General features: G+C 40.2%; 1 protein-coding gene across 2 annotated transcripts in view; it reads left to right on the forward strand.

Moving 5' to 3' along the window:
- Positions 1-14,554, forward strand: part of CUBN (cubilin) — a 256,261-nt gene that overhangs the window by 230,988 nt on the left and 10,719 nt on the right. For both annotated transcript variants that reach the window (XM_070254934.1, XM_023632206.2), the window contains 3 exons: positions 1,989-2,197; positions 11,518-11,680; positions 12,048-12,253. In XM_070254934.1, the coding sequence (XP_070111035.1) occupies positions 1,989-2,197; positions 11,518-11,680; positions 12,048-12,253 (578 nt within the window). The remainder of the gene's footprint in view (positions 1-1,988; positions 2,198-11,517; positions 11,681-12,047; positions 12,254-14,554) is intronic.

Here is a 14,554-nt window from a genome sequence, read left to right on the forward strand (position 1 = left end):
TCCTCTGATCAAGAACCTTTCAAATGGATCCCCATTATCCACAGAATCAAGTCTAAAGGTCACATTCTATAATCTGACACTGGAGGCCTTCTATGGAACAGCCCGTCCTCTTTCCTAATCTTACTTCTCATTATTCTCCTTCATGTACTCTATTGTTTTTGCAACAGAACTGTGCTTTCCTATGCCTATAATGTAAATTCTTGTCCACTTAACCTTTGGTTGTGAGATTCTTTCAGCCTGAATTGGCCAATACTGATCCAATTTCTACATGGTCTTGTCCTATTTATCCTTCAAGACCCAAATCAAATGTCACCTCTTCCTTGAACATTCTAGATCCTCATAGCCTGAAGTAATCTCCTCCTTTTTGAAAAACTCACAACTTTTATGGCATCTATCATTTTCTAAATTGTATCATCATTTATCTATGTCTTATCACCTTTTCCCACCTCAATACTAAATATATTTCCTTGAATACTAAAACAATATTTAATAGATAAATAAATTTATCAATTCATAAATACCCTAATTGTTCTTTTCTGCTATGCATGTCAATAAGCTTAAGTGGTTTCCTTAAATAACAATCAGTCTACACTGAAATAAAAGCTGTGCAAGGTCCAGTTCTTCCTTTAGTGTGTAGGCCTGTTTCATATGAGCAGAATTATTAGCAGTCTATAGTGCAGCACTGTGCATTGCTTTGGTTTCGGAATAATTTTGTCCTAGATACCATCTATGGATACATCAAGGACTGGGCCTTTGGAAGCATTTCAACTCCAGGAAATGTGCAAATAAGCTATAGTTTTACCTGACTTAGAAGCTACAGATGGGGCAGCCTGATCTACTAAGTAATGCACCTCTACTGAGAAACTCTGCACATCTGATATCCTTTGCATTTGAGGAAGGCTGCCATTGTTCACATTTCCTGCCAAGCTCCAAGTCCATAATCATAGCGCCCCCTAGTGTTGAAAGCAATCCTTTCACTGTTAGGAGAAAGATGGAATGAGACACATGGAAGGATAACGTCAGTGAAATTTAATTTTGGAACTAGTAAGGATCTATATTTGGGTAGAATGCAAGCTTTATGAACATGACTTTGAGTACCTATTTAATCCCTCTTCTTACTAGGGTTATTTTGAGCTTAATTCATCCTCACTCTTTCTCTTGAAATTGTCAATAACTTGTTCTTTCTTTTATGCTCTTACATCATTTCTGAGGCATCAGCTTAGGCTGTAGAGTGGACGAATCTGAGTCCTATGTTCGGAGGATTTTGTCTCACATTTATTTTATAGTTGATTGTTTAGTCATGTTGAGAATATTCTTTATCTCTTTTGTATTTTTATTTTGAATTTCAAATTTTTATTTCAAAGTAGACTTTTTTCTGCAGTAAAGGTCTTCTTCAGCTTCCCTTTCTTTTCGGAAAAGAAAAAGTCAAATATAGAATGTGACTTAATATAAACTAGACTGTAGTGTTAAATGCTTCTCAGTCTCTTTCTAACAGACTATTTAAATAAAAAGTTTGTTGGGAACCAATTTCCTTGGAGTATTGGGTCAATTCTTCATAATTTCAGTTTATAATCTGATAGTGTTCATCAAAGCAGAACATAAAAGCAAAACATGTTCACAGTTTCCACCAGTTTTGTTATGCAAAGTACTTAATTTTGTATAAAATTGGATTTTTCAAAGATAGAACAAGCTTCGATCAATCACATCAACAGTTCTAAACACGCACATGGAAGCAAATCTGATTACCTAGGCAACTACGTGTGAGTGCAAAGGAGGGGCCTGAAGGTTGGTGACAGGAATAGAGAGGAAATAAGTAGTGAAGAAGCTAAGGCAGGTGCATCAGCCCACTGACGCCCAGTGAACAATCTGATAATGTTCATAAAAGTGCGACAGAAAATAGAAACTATATGATTTTTAAAACCCTCCACATAAAATTTAAGATCTAGTCTCCCTGGTCTGCATGGTGATGAGTCTTTGTTCTAACACAGGGCCTCGGCAGGGATGTGGCGGTTATCTGACAGGCTCAAATTATTCCTTTGCCTCTCCTGATTCTGATTCGAATGGAAGATACGACAAGAGTTTAAACTGCATATGGTTCATAACTGCACCTATAAACAAACTAATTAAACTCACCTTCAATACCTTTGCTCTGGAGGCAGCAACTACTTTGCAAAGATGCGTTTATGACTATGTAAAGGTAAGGCTATTATATTTCTTAACAGAGTTTTCTAATCCCAGACATTTATGTCATGTTCCCCAGTTTATACCACACAGGATGTCCTGAAAATTGTGAGTACTACTAATTTTTTAAATGACCTATTCTTCGATGATATGATATATAATGTTACGGATGCTCTGTCTTCAGATCAAATTAGTCTTTCATATGGATGACTCAAAGATTTTGTGTGGCTTCTAACATTGGCTTTAAGATTTAGTATTCATCGTGCCTTGTCAAGAGATGATCTATGGGAGAATGGGTTGTGTGGAAAGAAATACTCAAAGGACCTTTGGCAAATTGTAAAATAAATGGAAATGTCTATATGCAAATAATCACCCCTTAATTTATCCATTTTTAAAGTTTATATATTTACTTTTCATAGTACCTTTAGATGTGAAAAATCTCTTAGTTCTGAAGTGCTATTAAAAGTAAATCAAGAAACTTTTCTATTCAATTTTTTATTGATTAATATTAAATTATTGTATCTTTCAGGCTTTATAAATTCAGATTAAAAGTGCTAAGTAGCATCAATCAATATATACTACTATACTCTTGGGGGAGAAACAAGTATGGCAAGATTCCTGCTCATGAGGAGCTTAAATCTGGTTGCAAAATTAATGGACGACACATGCAAATCAAAATGAGCAGCTCAGGATAGTCGATGTTTAAGTGATAACTAATGCATTGGGTACAGGCTTGAAGCCATGCGCAAGTTTAAAAGGGAGGAAGGTTCATGATAATCTGGTATGAACAAAAAAGACATCATAGCATGAGGGAAAGCCTGTTCAAGTCAGGAGAGAAGGCATTCTAGGCACGATGAACATTAAAGAAAAAAAAGGCATGGAAGTTGGAATGTGCATGTTCTTGAAAGAGTGAAGAGGCTGGCTTTATTAGAATAGAATATTACTAAAAAGTAGCAAGAAATAAGATTGCCTAAGTGGAGAAATATCCAGACTACAAAGCATCTTGAAAGTCAAACTAATGAATTTAGATTTTATGCAGTTAGAAATAAGGAGTGGCTGCAGACTTTCCATTGAGTGACGGTATGATGAAAGCAGTACTTGAGGAAGGCTAATCTAGAATCAGCATTCAGGATCCATCGTCAAGGGGTGTTTGGAGTTAAGACCCCAGGGAGAGGTTACTGTTAGGTAAGGAGAGTGCAGAGATGGCGGAGATGACAAGCCTGGTGCAAGAGAAACTTTTAAGTTCAAAATTGTCTTAAATTTTAAAGAAATTGTTTCTTTCTAAAAAAGGGAAAGAGGGACTGGCATGGTGGCACAGCAGTTAAGTTCGCACGTTCCACTTTGGCGGCCCGGGATTCACTGGTTTGGATCCTGGGTGCAGACCTACCCATAGCTTGTCAAGTCACACTGTGGCAGGAGTCCCACATATAAAGTAGAGGAAGATGGGCATGGATGTTAGCTTAGGGCCAGTCTTCCTCAGCAAAAAGAGGAGGATTGGCAGCAGATGTGAGCTCAGAGCTAATCTTCCTCAAAAAAAAAAATTATAAAAAATAAATTAAAAAGGGAAAGAAAAGTCTTTGATGGAATACATGTTTGAGCACTTAATTATGTACTGTCTTATATTTTCACTGTGAAAAGCGCCAAGCCAGGGAGACCAGAAGAATGTCGGTACGATTAGGAGGAGATTGTAGTTTTGTAAGGTATTGGTTCACTTTGGGTGACATCAGGGCAGACAGATGGGATTGCCTGTGGACAAAGAATGGAAGGGAGCTCCAGCAAGAACACAGCAGCACGAAAAGAGAGGAGACAGCAAAAGAGCGCTTCTCAAATCAGGAGAAATGATGCTTTCCTTGAGGGAGACCATATTGAGCCAGAAAGCCATGCTTCTACTCACCTCTGGGAGAGGCACACAGTGAGGCAGTTGGAGAGGACAAGACAGGCAGGACGAGAAACAGGCGAGTCACGAAAAAAATGTAAAAACCAGGAATAATGTAGTATGACTGAAGTCAAGAGAGAAGACTTTTACCAAGGATGGGTGGTCAATACTATTAAATTGTAAATTGGGGGTCAAGAAAGCTTAAGATGAAGAAAAAGTTCATTAGATTGGATGCCAGCCATTTAAATAAAGTCTTGGCACAGAAGCCAGGTCAGAGGGAATTCATGAAAGACTAGAGATAACAAGGAAGTCAGTTCAGGTTGAATTCTTCTGTTCTACATAGAGACCAAAATGGCCAGAGCAACAGTAACGCTGTTGTTCAAGACTGTTCAAGAACTACCCTGATTTTACAGAAGGGAAATAAGCTTTAGAGACAGATAATATGGACTCAAACTTAATTTTGCCACCCGACAGATTTCCATATCTCCCCGATTCCTCATCACTTCTTCTGTTAAAAATAAAAATCACGTAATCGCATCTCCCTTGCAAGGCTGCTTTGAGGATAAAGATAATGTATGCTAGAGGTTCAGCACAGGGCCTGACATGTAATTAGTAAACAAATTTATTTCTCCCTCCCCCCCTTTGTGTAATTCCCAATGGGCATGAAGGCCGTGGAAATCTCCTTTTCTTAAAATATTAAAAATAATTGATTTACATATACATTATTAGAAATATAAATTCACATATGATGTTTTGGGTGTGGTCCTGCCAGGAGGAGGGTTAATTGGACTTATACTCAAGATCCATTTCTTTTCTTTTCTTTTCTTTTTGAGGAAGATTAGCCCTGAGCTAACATCCACTGCCAATCCTCTTTTTGCTGAGGAAGATTGGCCCTGAGCTAACATCCATGTGCATCTTCCTCTACTTTATATGTTGGATGCCTACCACAGTACGGTTTGACAAGCAGTGCGTAGGTCCATGCCCAGGATCTGAACTGGCAAACCCTGAGCTGCTGAAGTGGAGTGTGCGAACTTAACCGCTGTGCCACTGGGCTGGCCCCTCAAGATCCATTTCTATGAGTGTGATTTGATAATGTCATTACAACAGTTAGTAATTTTCTGAATTCCCTCAAGTCATTTAGGACAGAAATAGCAATATCAAAAACAAGGAGTTATTTTCTAGCTTCAAAATAAAATGGCCCCCCCGCCCCCTTTTTAAAGAAATTCTGTTCAGATCTACTTTTGTTTTCCTTTTTGGAAAAGCAATTTTCCTCAATTGGCAACTTTTCCAGCTTATACTAAACTGGTAAATCAAAGAACAGTCCTTGGAATGTGAAGCCTGGAGGTATCTTTATTAAAGAGATTCTGTGATAAATAGGACATTTGATTCCTTTTAGATTGTTTTTTAGTTACTATAATCAAATCACTTTTTAGAGAAGCTAATTTAATTCACTTCTGAAGGTAGATATACAAGTGAAGACTCGCCAATTCCATTATTCATTCGTGTTTGTATCGCTATTGTTTTTGAAAGGGTTGACTTTGAAAGTTATTGAGATAACTGCAGTATGTAGTGAATAGGGTATCTCACGGAGTGGTTGAAATTAACACTACAGCCATTCCAGAAAAAATCACGTGGCATGATTATGTGCTGGGCATTGTACCCCGAGCTAGAGATGTGGAGAATTAAAGACGTGGTTCCTCAAGGAGCCGTAGAGTGGAGGAGACTGACATGTAAGCCTGTAAATTACTATACAACATGACAAAAATGATAAATATGAACATCAGAAAAAAGTAGAGTAGAGGAGGATATGATTGACTTCATTGAGGTTCAGGAAAGCCTTCCTAGATGGGACAGCTGAGCTGGGTTTTGGAGGAAGGTCACAAAAGCATGCTTCTTGTAGGAAGCTGGGTACCAAAGAGAAGGATGTAAGGAGGGGCTGTGAGCCACATAGCATCTGCCCAGCTTATGACACCAATTCACCGATCAGGAAAGTCACTCCTCTTGTGGTGAGCAGTGAGTGAAACGGCAGAGAGGGCTCAGGACTCTGACCCTAACTGACATTCCGCTGCTGGGAAATATGGAACCAGCAGGAAGGAAATCTTCTCCCTGACCCATTCAGTGCCTGTTTTATAGCCAGCGTTTGGTGACGCTCCCTTGACCATCTGAAGTGAAAGTGATTTTATGCCATAGCCTACCTATATACATAATTTCAAAAAATCAACATAATGTACTAAATGCCATGAAAAATAAAAATAAAAGGAAAGTATATAAAACAGTGCAGATTTCAATATGTAAATGCTCTGACACAACTATGCTAAGTCACATGGCAGAGCAGTCAGATTCTTTTTTTATGTGGAATCATGGCGAATGTAAAAGTATAAAGTGAAACTAATATGAGTGGGCTGCGTTTGCGACTTAAATGTCAATGGCAGCATCACCATCTGCAATGTGAATTTCCAAAATGGTGGGAAAACTCAAAAGAAATAGTTCGAAATGAAACAAAGTACAGTCTTCCCTCAACTTACACAGTAATTGCATTCTTGGAAATTTGCTGCATATTAAACCTGTACAAAAATATTTCTGTGTTTATATATAGAATGGATTTAGGTTCTGGAATCGTATAATTATAAACAGTTTTATTACAGAAATGTCTAGCAGGACATTCCAAAGTTGTGTGGGACATAGAATACATCTTCACTTTGCAGGACTCCTGTGAAATGCACGATGGGATTCTGCGATGTGGCTTCTAAATACCAAATGCCAGTTATGGTCTCAAATTGTTGTGATGACCCAACAGACACCACACTTTTGCAAAACATTCCCCAGGGGATGGTACTGTCCCCACTGAGAACATCTGTCTTAACCCACTGGGCTAAGCATTCAGTCTGTGGTGAACCACTGGGAGGAAGGGCTGTCCATCTTGGGGAGGAAATCGGCAATCTGTCAAGGCTTCAGGTTCCTATCCTGATGAGGTGGTTCCTACTATTCATTCATTCAGTCAGTCAGTCAGTCAGTCAATGAATGTTCATTTGAGCACCTACTACTTTCCAAACACTGTTCTGAGCACTGGAAAAGAACACTGAGATATAATAGTAATATAATATAAAAATTCCTATATTTACAGAGCTGATTTTAATTGTTGCTTCTTGTGGCTCTTCCTGAGACCACTGGCACCAGTAAAAGTTCTTTCCAGAAGGTTCTGAAATGGATCAGAGTTCAACCCCAAGCCTGAAAAATCACTCTCTATTCTCTTTCCCATCCCAAATTATGCCCAAGCATGTTGTCCAGTAGACTCTAATGGAAGCTTCTCAATAAAATCAAAGAATTCGTGAAGATCCTCTAAGACGCAATGTAGAGATGCTACAAATAAGAATCTAAAAATCCACCTGTAAACAAGTTCCCAGGGGAGTGTTAAAGATAAAGTCCTAAGGAAATTAATGTCTAAAATTATTAAGTTAGCTTTGAAAAGAATTGAAGTCCTAAATCAAATTCGATTGCCTTTTTGCATTAAAAGTTCATAGAAATTAAAATCCCGAAATTTCCTTCCCCCCTTTCTCCTCCTGCTCAAATTAATGGCCGGATAAACTGCAGGATCTAACAGTAACTGCAGTCAGAGGCTGTCTTCTGCTAAATTATTTGTGCAATTCCTTCAGGATCCTAAGTAGATTCTAATATGCTCTGCTCTCAAAGAGTTTTAAAAGCTGAGAAAATACAAAATTCTTCTCAGCGCTTATCCACATCCACAAGACTGAGAACATAATTCAATCTCCAGGTCTAAAGCAGTTATGCAGGCAACATATGCCCCCAGAATGCAGCATGTAGCAGCACGTGGTTGTGTAAGCCCTAAGGGCGCAGTCCTGCGGGCACTGTTTGTGTCCTGGTCTGTATGTGTCCCTGTCTCCAGCATTGTACCATGTACCTCCTGCAACACAGTCTCGAGCTACCCTGTGAAAGTCCATAGTGGAGATTTCACATTACCAGGGAATGGGAGAGCAGATGGAGAAGATCTTGGCTTCAGGTACACAGGAGTCCGGAAGCCCATGCCAGTTGTCCAGAGGCCACAATCTATTTCAACTCAGTTGGGAGAAATCTCATGGTGGCAGTGAATGGTCTGATCATTCACTTCAACTTAACAGGAGAAGATGCAGGTCCCTTTGTCTGAAATGTGTGGAACTTCAGTCCCATCCTAATCTACTTACCCAGTCCCACTTCTATTCTCTCCCCGAATCCCCAGACACATCAAAGGGTGGGGAGTTGTTGAGAATGCCGTGGCTTTTATGCTTCTGCAGCCTTCCATGTCATGTTCCTTTTTTGTAGGTCCGGAAGGTCTCTGCTTTTACATAGCAGTTCAAATGTCTCTGTAAGCTCTCTCCTGACTCCATTCTCTGGGTTCCCCTATTACATTTACTTCTTTCATTATAACACTTATTTTTCTTTATTTTATATATAATTGACACACACACACAAATATATATAGGTGTATATTTAATTTATGGATCTTTTTCTCACTAATTTGTGAGTGTCCCATTGTGTCTTAAATGCATGGAAAGTGCCTCATACAGTCGTCCCCCCTTATCTGCAGGGGACAAGTTCCAAGACCCCCAGTGGATGCCTGAAACCAAGGACAGTACTGAACTTTATGTATACTATATTTTTTCCTATACATACATACCTATGACAAAGTTTAATTTATAAATTAGTCACAGTGAGAGATGAGCAATAGCTAATAATAGAATAATAATAACAATAGACTATAATAAAAGTTACACAAATGTGGTCATTCTCAAAATATCTTACTATACTGTAGTCACCCTTCTTCTCGAGATGATGTGAGACAGTGCAATGCCTATGTGATGAGGTGAGGTGAGGGGAATGGTGTAGGCACTGCGATGTAGCCTCAGGCTACCATTGACCTTCTGACTATCCATCAGAGAAAGGACCATGGAGCCATGATGATGTCGGTGGTTGAATGTCAGGAGCAGACAGTGTCGATGGTTAGGGATCCAACAAAGGGATGACTTACATCCAGGGTGGAACTGAGCTGGACGGTGTGAGATTTCATCATGCTACTCAGAATGGCGTGCAATTTAAAACTTACGAACTATTTATTTCTGAAATTTTCCATTTAATATTTTCAGACCATGGTTGTCCACGGGTAACAAACTGCAGACAGTGGAACCATGGATAAGAGATAAGATATATCCTTGCATACCTAGGACCCAGCACGGAGGCCAGGCACAAAGTACATAGAATAAAAAGGCTTGCTATTATGAATGTGATGATAAAGGCAGCAATGATTATAATACAGTTTTAACTTGTTTACCAGAAAAAGTGCATTACCTAAAACTTGGCAAGTCTACTGTTCTACAAAATGAGGCATTAGATAACCCAACTCTTTGTGCTCTTCTGCCTCTCAATTTACTAAAATCACATTTCAGCAGGACAGACAGTGCCATCTAGTGGTAGATTTATTTTTCTGTTTATTTTGAACTGATTCTTTTTAACCATTTCAATTTTTTATATATTCTTAGCATTTTAAAATAATGTCTGTGGTCACGGCCATTCTGATGTTTATAACACATCATAGTTCTGTTGTAAGTATAACATGTGGATCTACACACACATACTCGTTTCAGAAATACCATGAAGATTATTCAACTGGAGAAAACTTTGATTTCTAGTGATGTATTTGAGAGAAATCCAAGCACCCATTATTTTAAGAGGCATTGGGTGCTGGAGACACCACAGTGAATAATCAGCCTTCCCCCGTGAGACCTGTTGGGAAAGAGACCAGAAAAAGTAAATAAACAACAAATAAGATGCATTTTGATTATAATAAGAAACTAGAACAGGAAGACGCTGGGGGAGGGCACCATTAGGTAGGGCTGGGCTCTCTGAGGAGATTGAACTTGAGTTGAGACCATGACAAGGAGGAGTGGTCTGTCCAAGCTGAGGAGGGGGTGCTCCCGGGAGGAGGAGCAGGGAGTGCAAAGGCCTGGGTGGGGACTGTCCTGGGACAGAGGAGTTACCGAGAGCAGGGGAGTGGGAGGCCGGCTGAGAGCAGCCACAGGCCAGACCAGGTAGGTAGGTGCTTGCAGCCCACCATAAAGAGTTTGTGTTTTCCTTTAGGTACAGTGGGAATCCACTAGAGCATTTTGGGCCCAGCAGGAGCATAACCTGATTTAAGTTTGCAAACGCTCAGGCAGCTGCGTGGAGAATACTGTGGCTGCTCTGTGGAAACAGATCTATTAGGAAGACATTATGATAACAAAGGTGAAGGACGATGGTGGGAGCAATAGAAATGGAGTCCTCTGGGGTAGATTTTGAGGGTAGAGTGGAATAGGTATGGGGTCGGGGGAGAGAGAGAGGAATCAAAGATGACTGAAGTTTAGGTTTGAGCCGTTTATTGATGTGAAGAAGACTTGGGGAGAGCAGGTTTGGGATGGGTGGTAGTGGGGAGAGGAACCAAACCGCTTACTCATTTATTAGATACTTATTGAATGCCTTTCTGTGCAGGCACTCTTCTAAAACCAGGGAAACAGCAGTAACCACAACAGCAATCTGTGCTCTCACAGAACTTGCGTTCGCTTAAGAGCGGAAGATGATAACATATGTAATACCTTTAATATGTAAAGGTCATGCACGCCCTAAAGACAAAATAGAGCAGGAAGGGAGAAAAGGAATGAGGGAGAGTTTACATTTTAAATAGCCTGGACCAGGAAGGCCTCACGGGGTCAGTGATATTTGAGTAAAGACCTGAAGGAATAAAGGGGAACAAGCCGTATGGACATATAGAAGAATGTTCCAAGCCAAGGAAACAACAAATCCAGCAGACATAAAGCAGTAGTGTGCCTGGTTTGCTCAATGAGCAGAGAAAGCAAAGTGGAGATAGTACATTATCAGAGGGGAAAGGTCAGGGGTGGGAGTGAGAGCAGATTGCATCAGACCTTGAAGGCCGTGGTAATGGCATTGGCTTTTAAATTGAGTGGGTGGGAAGCAGTTAGGAAGGTTTTTAGCTGAGCAGTGACCTGGTCTGACATATTTTACCTGTATCCTCTGGCTGACATGTTGAGCAGGCAAAGAGGGTTAAGAGCAGAATCAGGGGCTCCGTGGGGAGGCTGCGATGAGAATCCGGGCAAGAGATTACAGGCTTGGATGGGCAAGGAGAACAAAGCTGAAGACCTTAATGGGTTTGCTGACTCTAAGGACACATTATTTTTTAAATCATGTATTACTTTCGCAATGAGAAAAGAATTTTAGGCATCATACCAGGTTTTTACTGAAGATCATTATAATATAATCCATTCAATAGCAATTCTGTCCCTAAATTAAGACTAGCTCTAGGAACATCAATGTAAGAATCTGAATCATGACCTGTTGTAGCTTTGCGTACATTTTAGTGTAAAATATTCAACTTCTTTGTGAATAATGGAGAACTAATGAACTATTTTTCTTTTCAGTTATATGATGGGGATAGTGAAAATGCCAACCTGGCAGGAACATTTTGTGGTTCCACTGTACCTGCTCCCTTTGTCTCTTCTGGTAACTTCCTTACGGTTCAATTCGTCAGTGACCTAACTTTAGAAAGGGAAGGATTTAATGCTACCTATACCATCGTGGACAGTGAGTAAATTGAGATATTTTTATATATTATGAAATACATGTGTCTTTATGCACTAAAAATAATGCCATGCTTATATCTAAACTCAATGCTAATTACGAAACTCAATGTTAATTACTAAACTCAATGTTGATTACCATCTAAACTCAATGTCAATTACTAAACACTGTGTTAATTATTCTGTTTAATCCGTGATACAAATTTGATACAATTCTTAGTCAAGAATATATTCCCTAAATCCTTTATAGAATGATGTAAATTTAGCTCCTTTAGGCTAGAGGGGTAAGCAAGGCAGAATTTTAAATATTGTGTGTGGGGTGACACATGAATAAAATTTATCCTGTAAGTTGTTCTTTTTTCCCATCTCAGTGCCTTGTGGTGGAACATATAATGCAACTTGGAGCCCACAAAGTATTTCATCACCCAATTCATCAAACCCAGAGGTCCCAATTTCCATCTGTACTTGGGTCATTGAAGCTCCTCCACATCAGCAAGTCAAGATAACTGTGTGGGCCTTAGAGCTGCAATCTCAAGACTGCCGCCAGAATTACTTAGAGTTCCAGGACTCACCGGAGGTAATAATTGTAGGATGAATGACAGTCACGTTTAGTGACCTTTTCACCAGTATTTGCAAAACACTTGAAGTAATAAGGGCATAATTAAATAAATTCTCAAAGTTACTGCCATCTTAATGCATTTTTCAGCCATATACAAAACCCTCAATTTATGCATTAAGGGACTTGAACCTGTAGGTCGGGAACTCTCAAACTTTCCTGTGCATAAGAAACATCTGAATGTCTTAATAAAAGTGCATACCCCTGGGCCCCAACCTCAGACACAGGTTTCCCCACAGAGTGCCCATTAATCTGAATTTTCTTTTTGGCAGGGCAAGATTCACCCTAACCTAACACCTATGGCCCATCTTCCTCCTTTTCCTTCCTTTTTCCCCACTCAAAGTCCCAGTACATAGTTGTGCATAGTTGCAAATTCTTCTAGTTCTACCTGAGCCACTGCCGCAGCATGGCTACTGGCAAATGAGTAATGTGGCTCTGCGACTGGGAACCGAACCTGGGCCGCTGAAATGGAGTATGCTGAAATTTAACCACTGGGACATCAGGGCTGACTCCCATTAATCTGAATTTTTGATGAGCATCCTGGTGTTCTGATACTGGTGCTCCATAGACCATGCTTGGAGAAACACTTCTCTAGTTAGCAGGATCTATGTATAGGATGAATTGAAGAGGACAATGTGGAACACAGGGAAATCAGTTAAGAGGCCATTTGGTATCAGTTCTGTGGGACTATATTCATGGTAATGTAAGAGAGAAAAAGTTATTTTGGTTAAAAAAAACCAAAAAGATGAGTCTGGATTGCCCATGGGATAAGATGTTGAAAGACAATTAGACACAAAAGTGTGATATTGACAGAAGGCCTGAAGATTTGGGTGTCATGTCATGAGTTGGTAGTTGAAATAATGAGAGTAATGAGATTGTGTAAGGAAAGTATGTAAAGTGAGGAGTCATGAACTGAGGATGGATACCTGGGGGAACACCTGGGAAGACCTGGACAGTCTCTCTGCAGTTTGAGGAGCCACTAATTTACCCCAGTTCATTCCAAGAGTGTCATATTCAAACCCACACATGCTGGCAGTAATAGAAAATCCAGTCTATCACTTTGCAAGTTTTCAAGGTCCTCTTCATTATAAACCCGAGGTTCCTTGGTTTGCACACGTATCTTAGGGCTAGAAAAATCCAGTTTGGCTGATTCCACTGTGGAGAGGTCTGAGAAGTGATTGGCTGCTGAGCAGACACTGGATTTGCTGAAATTTTACAAAGCATAGTCACTGAGATCCATCCTAGGCTCCCACAGTGGTCAAGGTGCTAGGTTATAATCATTCCATTGGTAGTGGTTTTCGGAACGAGATTCCTATTCCCCAGTGGTACCCATTCTGGAAGGACTTAGAGCCGAGTGGAACAAGGCCCTTTGGTTAAATCTCTTTCAACTTCCCATTGCTTGATGAAACTGAGACAAGGGGCATCAGGGAAGACTTACATCTGGGTGCAGAAATGCTACTCATAGGGCAGAAGGCAGCTCTGGATCATAGCATCTAGATTGGCCTCAAATATTTAAGACTCAGTATTTGTCATGAATGAATAATTTCCTTTAACTGCATGAATAAGGGAAAGAACAAAGTGTTCCAGCTTGGGTAGGTAGGGAAGAACAATAAGGAATTAAGTGATAACTGGGAGAAACTGGAACTCTCAAGGTGTCCAAGAGCAGAACGAGAAGATGTAGTTGGGAGATCATGACAGAATCATGTGGTAGAGGCGTATAGATGATGAAAAGATCTGTCTGGATAGTGGGCTTTGGGGTAGGCGACCACAGAAAGTAGAGATGAAAGACACTGGCATTAAGGAATGCAATTTAGGGTGTGTAATGGCTCCTCTGTAAGAACACTGAGACCTCCAAGGGTTCAGAAAGGAACTCGGGTACAGAAAATGACCATGAGCTAAGATACCACAAGTCTTTAATGAATGAAGTGAAGTAACCAGCAGGAAAGTAAGTGAGAAGACTGAGAAGTGTCAGAGAATATCTTTGGCCAAATGTAGAGACCCTCAAAGGAGAACTAGCTTTGATGCAAGGATAGATGCTGCAGTGAGCAACCGAGAGAAACCCGCCCACTAGCCACCATTAATCCTACCCAATGTATTGTGGAGTGTGGGAAAAGAATGGCCTCCACCAGGAGGCTGCTGGAGACCCAGGTGTCACTTAAGGTCACAAAGTGGAAAGGCTAAGGATATAGACAGGAGGTGGTTAACAATGCAGTCAAAGTTCAGAGGATACAGGAGGCAAGGTTAGGCAGGGACCAAGCCCAG

Source organism: Equus caballus, chromosome 29 (assembly GCF_041296265.1).
Source record: "Equus caballus isolate H_3958 breed thoroughbred chromosome 29, TB-T2T, whole genome shotgun sequence".
Taxonomy (NCBI): domain Eukaryota; kingdom Metazoa; phylum Chordata; class Mammalia; order Perissodactyla; family Equidae; genus Equus; species Equus caballus.